The 9506-nt window shown below is 40.7% G+C and overlaps 1 protein-coding gene across 1 annotated transcript; it reads right to left on the reverse strand.

Moving 5' to 3' along the window:
• Positions 1-216: 216 nt before the first annotated feature.
• On the reverse strand, positions 217-6237 carry LOC110537767 (protein sprouty homolog 4). The gene is made up of 2 exons (XM_021624138.2): positions 6043-6237; positions 217-3959 (listed from the first exon to the last, which is right to left on the reverse strand). Exon 2 carries the CDS (start codon positions 3925-3927, stop codon positions 2971-2973), a length of 957 nt encoding a protein of 318 aa, XP_021479813.1. The 5' UTR covers positions 3928-3959; positions 6043-6237; the 3' UTR covers positions 217-2970.
• Between the last annotated feature and the right edge of the window lie 3269 nt (positions 6238-9506).

Consider the following 9506-nt stretch of genomic DNA (forward strand, 5'->3'; position numbering starts at 1 on the left):
AACAAAATGACAAACTAAGTCTAACCATGGAAACTGAACTTCTTTGTAGCTTCAAAACATAACTATCTTCCTCTAACCATGCGCATCTTGGAAAGACATGGCAGAAGGCCAGAGCATGTACTGATATGGTTCCAGTCTGTGTAAGAGTTCAGTTTGTGTATGATTCAAGTAGATGAAGATCAGTAACAAGAGACAAAAACAAGACACCACAACTTGTTTATATTTAACAATATATATTTCCAATGTCAATGTACATTCCGTTTCGACATAAGCTTTCTTCAAACAAAAGTTGGCATCTAAATAAATACTATATAAAATAGAACTTCAAAATAAATATATCTATAAAAGGGAAAATGTTATATGTGAGAATGTTTCTTTTTTGTTATATTTTAACAAAACAAAAGCTCTTTTTCAATCAACATTGACATGGCAAAGGCAAAGAAATTGAATAGCAGAAGCCAGCCGTTTAAAAGGTTATTTTGATTGAGTTGAAGAAAATTCTAGTGGCCACAGTGAACCACAAAATGGAGTTTAAGTCACAGCATTCTAATAGAAAAAAAAGTTTAATCATTGAGTTGTCATGGTTGGTCATCATTCAATACCTTAACAGGCCAGCAAACACATGGCATAAACATAAAGCTAACGCGGTTTGGAGCTAAGGGTTTAACCCTAGCCACAGTGAGAGACAGACATAAAAAAAATAAGCAGAAAAGCAAAAGACGACCACTATTAAACAAGATGGAATGTAGCTTGAGAGAGTTCTCTTTCCCTACCGGTGGTTTAAACAATTTATGCACAGCAGCTGTATTTGTCAATCAAGGCAAGGGTATTTGTCGGACAACTTGGGAAGGGAAAAAAAAAAAAAAAAAGTTGTGACACCGAGCACAAAAAGGACCAAATGGGTTGATCCGGATAGGCCGAAATTGTATTCCTTCAGTGGATTCAATGAGTCCACAGTTTCAGGGGCACTGGGGGACTGGGAATTAGCTTCACCTCTCTCCTGCTAATGAGGCATGAATAGCATAAACAGAGGTATTTTATTGCAGGGCACACTTTTCTAAGTCAAGTGCTTATGATAGAAATATGTCTCCCCCCCCCCCCTCCCACTTCCCCTCAACCTCAACTTTACCCCCAAAATATATATCTACATATCTCTATATATTTTGTACTGAATTGTAGTTATAATGTACCATGCAATTTTTCGAGGACATTTAAAACTCTTCTAAAGAACACGTGTCTTGAAACTATTTACAACAGCATGTCACCTGCATAGGTCTATCTCTATAACATATTGTCAACACATTTGCAATTTTTTCCCCTGGCTTTGCCAGCCACATAATCATTCCCAATTTTGGCACCTTTTCCTTGGATTGAATTGCAAACGTTTGAAAGTAATATTGCCTTATACATTCAAGACTAAGAACAGTGTTTTTTTCCTGTATGTTTTCTGCTTTGTGCAACAAGACAAGTACAAACATGAGAAGGTGACAGGTCCTAATGTTATTAGGGGACCTTAGAACAAACATGACAGAATTATGCCAAACTGAAGCAAACTGCAAAAAGGACACCGTACCTTTAAGAACAATTGCCTTCCGACCATTTGGCAAGTGCATAACACATATGATCCCTTAGACAGCTAAACAAGCTATACTAAACTCCTTTTGGCAAAGTCATTGGAACTCCATGCAAGACACAAAAAATAGATTGAGAAAATAAAAGGTAAATAATATTTCTAACATAAGACAAACTCGACTTTTTTTGAGTAGTGGGGTATTCAATGTGGACTCAAAGTAGTTCACAGAGTAATGCAAAATACATTAAGCCTTTATACTTAATACTGTGCTTTAGTCCATCATAAGAGGTTTGCTTCATCTAAAAAGGTTGTGCAAGTGGCAGATTGCATTTAACTAAGGCTGGCTAGATACGCTACAACTTCGCTCTACCTTCTCCCTCTTCCTGAAAATGCTATTTTTCCAGCCATTTCCTCTCACCCTTCCTAAATAATTCACAATTGCCCTTTTGCCCTTTTTAAATGGTTCTTCGCCCCTTGTGCAAAGTGAAGTCGGCTGGGCTTTCAAGCAGTTCTTACGTGCTAGACCAAATTCAACGGATGAGGAACAATCCCTGAGGAGGTTTTTCTACAACACATCCACATCTAGCACTGGGGTTAAGCTCTAAGTTACATCATGCAGTGCATGACATGCCATTTCTGAAGTGATTGGTAAAAGCTAGGTTAAAATCCATATTACGTTTCCCCTTAAGGAAATAGAAAGTGATCAAGTCAGGCAATCCTAAACACAGTTTTTCACTCACTTGTGGCATGACCTTACATATCGTACGAGCACACAAACAAGAATATAAAAAACAGACTATCGCTCCAAAGCCACATGACTACCTCTCACTTTGTCACCTTGACCTAAAGAGCTCAACATCAAGCTAGCAACAGGAAAGCTTGTGTGGGACTGAAACCTAAATAATGTTCATATATAGGGGAGAGTGGGTGGTAGATTCACTTGAAGTATCCTAAACTACCAAAAAGGAAAACCAACAGTTTGCAAAAAAAAAATAGAGGGAAACTGCTTTGGAACAGGCTTATTTTCTCAAACATATATCTTTATGTTAGGGGAAAAACAACTGGTGTCCAATTTGTCATGGAGTAGCTAGCTATCATGAAGCTATAAATTCAGAGCCATATAGGAGGGGAGTATGACTTGTGCCTTCGGCCATTTTATAAAAACAAAATCCACCAGTCTGTTACACTCATAAGGATGGGTTCTGAGGCAAGCAGTTGTCTAGGCCAACAGATCTAGCAGACAGACCGATTTTTTAACTTGTGTGGCATAACATCACTAGAATTGAAAAGGACAGGTGTGAACCCTTCTGTAAGTACCATAGTTTTTGGGAAGTCTTTCAGCGGGTGGGGGGCTTGGTCTATCCAAAGGGGATTGATAAGGCAACAGCCAGTTAGTATCATGAGGACTGTTTCCCCTGGCCTCCAGCCTTGGCCTCCATACTCTTACAGGCCTGCTGGGAGTTCTTGCAGCGGCAGCCCGGGCGGCTGGTTTTATCGTAGCACTTCTGCGACAGTTTGACACAGCCCATGGCGGGCAGGTAGCACATCATACAGGGCAGCACCAGGGACATGGCCGTCATGAAGGACCAGCGTGCGCAGCAGTTGGACTGTTGGCAGGAGCATGGGCGGTCGGCGCAAGAGCCCTCGTCGTCCTCATCCTCGGTGCAATGGTAGAAAATGCCCTTGACCAGGCACATGCAGGTGGCCGAGTCCACCAGGCTCTGCACCGAGCACAAGCACTCCTGGTTGCACACCCAGCAGGAAGGCAGGGTTCGGGGCAGGGTGCACTCTGTGCAGCGGCACTTACCACATGTCTCACACAGCAGCATGTGCTTCTTGTCCACCGCCATGGCCCCCTGGGCAGCAGCCTTTAGGTCCAGAGGCTTGGAGGTGAGCACCTTGGGCTCGCAACAGGGGGTCCTGGTGGTGAGTACTGTGGACCTGTGGTCCACCACGGGGGTAGGGGCTGCGTGGTCCAGCAGCCTCTGGTCTGACGAGGTGCTGCTGCTACTGCTGATGGAGCTGGGCCGCCCGCTGAAGGAGATCCAGGGGTGTGTGGTGGCGTCGTTGGGGTCGCAGCGCGCCAGCTGGGGGGCCCCTAGCAGTGGCTCGTGGGGCCCCCTTTTGGCAACCTTCTGGCTGGGGGGTTGCTGGGAGACCACAGCCGGACTGTCAATATAGTCGTTCTCCATGTGAGAGGACTTCATCTGGTCGATGGGGAAGATGGTGAGCGGGTGCTGTAGCCTTCCATAGGGGACACTACTGTCCAGCAACGGCTGGGATATAATGGAGGAAGAAACTCCAGGGATGTGGTGGGGAACCCTTGACTCCATCTGTGCAGTTGTGTCCCTCATACAGCAAACAGAGAGCTCAACGTCTAGCAGTCCTGCGGAAACATAGAGATGACAGTCAGCCTCCTGGAATGGCTACCCTACTTACACAAACCCATATCTAACACGAGGCTCTCAGTCGGTGGTTGTACAAGATATGAGTCAGCATAAAATCTATATTCTCAACAATGACTCATAGCAGTAGATGGTACTGATGAAAGTTACATTCAGAGAACGTCCTGTATCGGTTTGTAACTAATATTCACAAGCACGCCATTTCAAATGAATTCTAATTATACATTGTTTTCGAATGCAATTACAATCAACATTAATATGTAATTTACTCAATTCACATTGCACACTTTCTCATGAGACAAAAATACCACAAGGCCAATATTAATTGGAAGACTTGTATGCAAAAAGAATGACAACCTAGGCCAAATTAGATTAAGACCAAGAGGGGCCGCAGAGACCAGATTGAGACTAACACATGACTTTAAGTGCTATAAATACATTCACCAAAGGACCAGTCATAGATTCAATACATATTGCTTTTTTTTAATTTATTTTTTAAAGATGATTGGTGAGAAGACATAAATCCATGCGCAATGTTGATTTTATTGCATTTGATCTGTGTTCATTTTTCCTTAAAAGGTTGTAAGTTATTCTTAATGTACTGATTGCATGAAGTAGGACTAGGGTATTTCACAGGGCTAGACAATGTGTGCAGTTAAATAACGAACAAGTATTCATGGTAGTAAAAACAAATAACAAATGTACCCATCTGATCTTCACAAAAGGCAGACACTGGTGTTTGGAGATGATCTCTTTTGGCGCATGCAGACTACAGTTCCATATGACTACGAGCCAGTATGCAGAAACTAGAAAACTAGAATGAGTAAGTAGACTAGACAATAACTACAACTATTTAACTTCCCAATAGATCTACAGGACACAACAGTTGCTACTCAGCAGTTACTCTATAGTAGCCACTACAAGGAAGTAGGAATGCATTAAGCATGAAGTAATTAAAGAGTTGTTTGAAAATCAACCTATATCCTATATGTCAAGAATGATGGAGTAGGCTATGTAGAGAAAATAGCATGTATAAGGGAATTCTATCAACTTTATAATATTTCATATAGTGTTGACCAATACATCTCTCAATAGATTATTTCATTGAAATAATTATGTGATTGTCAGATCATTTGCCAGAGAAATACTCACAGAACCTGAATATAGCCTAATTGTGACTATAGTGCTGTGTCTCTCAGATCTGCCAAAACCAGCTTATGAAGAACAAACCTGAACAAACCTGTTGCGACATTGCTGTCAGGGGGACAAATGCTCCTGATCAAACGTAGGACCCTAGTGAATCCACAGAAGGTACAAGTGTCCCCCTCCCCTCAATGCGGGTGAATATGAGTGATTGTAATCGGAGGCGACGCGACACCACAGTCGCTAGAAATATTAAATAAATGTAAAATCGGATTAAATATTAATCGAGACACGATGATAGCATTGCATTCGACAAGTAACGTTAATTCACAATAATAGCCAAATCGCATACAGAACATAGGCTCTTTTTTTTTACGCGCAAGTCGCTATTGGTTTATAAAAGGAGGGTGGCAGTTTAGACCAAAACACTGCTTCATTTTCTTGGACAAACGGTTTCTTTAAAACGTTGAGTTATTTAAAGGAATAGATGACACAACCACCTGACATATGCATATGATGTGCCAGCTCAAACGCTGCAGAGAAGCGTCACGCAAAGATCCTCAATAATGCGAATGGTGAGCAGTCCGTTACTTATACCTTAAACGGTTTGTTTTTAAACACAACATCATTTCTTAGATGTGTATAAACGGTTTACAACCTAGCCTATAATAATGAACGATTATTCGTATTATCATTCATCTCTCGCCCACAACCTTGTAGGGTCCATGGTTAAATATTGACAAAGAGTAAATACGGGAACAGCTTGTTGCAAAAGAACAAGCTCTTTTCAGCGCACCCACATAAACCACAAAACTGAAGGTAACACAACAGTATTCTAATTTGTTCAACCAAAACGTGATGGGATACCCAAACCCGCCTAGCCTATGTCGAAAACGTCATACATCCGAGAGAATAACTTACTTTTCCAGACTAGCAGCGCATTTCTCTGTTGAGCTTGACGACTGCATGTATATTCCAAATATATTACTCCCAAGTAAAGAAAAAAGACCGAGGCGAAAAATTATTAAACACTATCCACTCGATGCGTACTGCGGTCAGGACACTGATTTTTTGATACGATGTTGCAACTACATGGGGAAATGGGTTTTTATGAATGGGAGGGTAAAGAACAAACTGCGCAGATGCATTGACCGATTTTTTTTGTGAATGGGAGGGCAGAACGACCCAGGGCTCAAATGCAGGGGTTACATTTTTATGAATGGGAGGACTCCGAATTTCATTGCGCAAGCGTAATACCAAGATTTCATGAATGGAAGAATTGGGAGCTTTTCGTCACAAGGGCAATGTCATAGAGAATTAAATGAATGAGGCAGCTATGAGTCTCACACACCATGCTACTTATTTATGTATGCATTCACTCATTCCTGTTTCCCAATGGGCCTTCGACCAGAAAAGGAATGCTAATTTCGAATATATAACCACATGTTAGGGCCAATGTAACCATTTTGAATTGTGTAATGGGAAATAACATTAGGAAAATAAATATTTGATGTAATTTCAACCAAAGAATTCAATATGAAGTTGAATCAACGTGGAAAATTGATTGATTTGTAAAAAAAAAAAAAACTTACACTTAATGTATTTTTTGTATTTTTTCACCTTCCTTTTAACATAAATCCAATGACTGGGTGACATTTTTGGTTGAATTCACGTTAGTTGACAACTCATCCAAATATCAATCAAAGCTAGACATTTAACTGACGTCTGTGTCCAGTGGGACTTGTCATTATGTGGCACACTATTGTAGTGTAAAGAAGGTTACGTTTATTTTATCGTTATTGTAGAGTAGGCTATAGAAATTGTATCCACATTCCACACTAATGTATCTAAATATGTTCTCCAGGAAACACACAAACATTAGCATATGGAGAGCTGCGTAAACTGGGAATAAAATTATATGCAGGAGAGTTTTGTTCGATCAAAGCTTGGCACCAAATTTAAAACCTCTAAATGAATGTTTGCTCAACCTAGATTGTGGAAAATCGGCTACTATATCGTATTTATCACTCACTTTAGTAGGCCTACATGTAGGCTACATTGTGGATCACAATTCAAAGGGCAGAACAACGACATTTTTAGATTGCTTTTGCTTAGCCTAGTTCTTGGGTTTATATTTATTTACATGTACGAATAAGGTCATTTCGCTTTCTCCATTTAAGTGCAGTTGCAGTTGGTGTCGAGTCCTTGCGCAGTAAAAGGCCAGTTTATGACGCCAAACTGTGAAACGCAAACAGCATGAGGGAAGGCAGGATTCACAAAAGAACAGGATGTTGTTGATTTGTACTGAAACCACAAGAAGGAAATTAGTGTGAATGTCCTTTTTAACACCCCACTGTCTGCCCTTCCCCCACGGATAGCAGCTTCCAGCTTGTGCCTGTAATGCTGTGTCAAAGGTTAATAGTCCACTACATTAGCACAGATTTTCATGACATCCTAACCAACCTAACCATCATTTTAACTGCCAAATTGTAATTGTTTGTGAGTGCTTTCTCAAGGGAAAATAAGTAGGCAATGGTTTGAATTTATTTCATTCATCTGAGACCATGCAGAAATTGGGCAATCACTTAGATCCATCATTTTGTGAGATACGCTATTTTATATCAGTTTATGTGAATAAAAGGTTATGTTATAGAGCTGCAGTTAGGGCGGCGCACAATTGACCCAGTGTAATCCGGGTTAGGGTTTGGCCTGGGTAGGCCATCATTGTAAATACAATTTTTTTTCTTACCTGACTTGCCTGGTTAAATAAAGGTTAAATAAAGAAAGAAAAAAGTTACATCTTCTGTAAGGTGGCAGGTGGCAGGTAGCCTAGTTAGAGCGTTGGACTAGTAACCGAAAGGTTGCAAGATCGAGTCCCCGAGCTGACAATGTAAAAACATCTGTTCTTCTGCCCCGGAACAAGGCAGTTAACCCACTGTTCCTAGGCCGTCATTGAAAATAAGAATTTGTTCTTAACTGACTCACCTGGTTAAATAAAGGTCACATAAAAAAAGCTGTGAATACACATAGACACATCTCCTGCCCAGTCTGTAATAATTTCTATTCAGTGCTAATGACCACACATTGGAACCAGGATGTCACTTGGGAAATGATGGTCTTTCACAGCTCCAATTGTGTTTTTGGGTAGCAGGCACTATCACACATGGCTATGGAATTCTCTTCCTTCCTGGTGGCACCTACTGAGCTCTCTCTTTCTTTCTCAGTCTCACTTTGAATAGTTAGGATTTTCCATCTGTAGATGGTCATACTATCAACCAACTATCTGTTGATAAGCAATTGCTCGCTAAAGTTACGGTTACGGTTAGGTTTAGAATAATGTTTAGGGTAAGGGTTAAGGTTAGGGCTAGGGTTACGTTTAGGGTTAGGATAAAGGGTTAAGGTTAGGATTAGTAGATAGTTAGTTGAAATATTACTGATAGACTGTAGATAGTCTGTAGAGCATCTACAGATGAACTATCCAAATATGGTGTTGCCTCTCTATCTTTGCAACTGTGTAGCTTGCATGCATGGGTGCCTGTTGAATTGCAGATTGCTTTGTCAGTGTGATCATCTTTATGGTCACTCCCACATCCTCTTGGTACCTCCATTCTGTTGTACAGAATAAACTATTTGTCACGTTCTGACTTTAGTTATTTTATTATGTCTTTGTTTTAGTATGGTCAGGGTGTGAGTTGGGTGGGTTGTCTATGTTCCCTTTTCTATGTTTTGGGATTTCTGTGTTTGGCCTGGTATGGTTCTCAATCAGAGGCAGCTGTTTATCGTTGTCCCTGATTGAGAACCATATTTCGGTAGCCTGGTTTCACTTTTGAGTTGTGGGTGATTATTTTCCGTGTTAGTGTTTGTTACCACACGGGACCGTTTAGTTTGTTTCACATTGTTATTTTGTATTTGTATCGTGTTCAGTTTGTCTTATTAAAATGGACACATACCACGCTGCAAATTGGTCCGACCTCTCTTACTTCTCATCAGAGGAAGACGACGAATGTTACACTATTTTAATGAATAAACAATGATAGGTGTTCCAGTGCTGACCCAATGACAACATGAGAGTGATCATGCATTCCGCAGTAAGTTCCTTGCAGTAAAGACATATCTCAAACATGGAGGCGGGTAATTTTAACTCCTCAAATATTGACTTTCTGAATTTGCAGAAACAGGGTTTTCAGGTGTGTTTGTGTGCTTTGGAGTTGAGAAAGGTCTGTGGGAAGTAGGAAGGGGAGGAGTATGTGTGTATATTTTTGTATGTGTGTGTTTGGAGTATGTGTGTGTGTGTGTGTGTGTGTGTGTGTACACACAAGTGCATGTGTCCTGCCATCATGTCTGTGTGTCGCTATCATAATTGTAAGTGTCTCATGTGAGATTGA

The sequence above is a fragment of the Oncorhynchus mykiss genome, chromosome 12 (assembly GCF_013265735.2).
Source record: "Oncorhynchus mykiss isolate Arlee chromosome 12, USDA_OmykA_1.1, whole genome shotgun sequence".
In the NCBI taxonomy this organism is placed as follows: domain Eukaryota; kingdom Metazoa; phylum Chordata; class Actinopteri; order Salmoniformes; family Salmonidae; genus Oncorhynchus; species Oncorhynchus mykiss.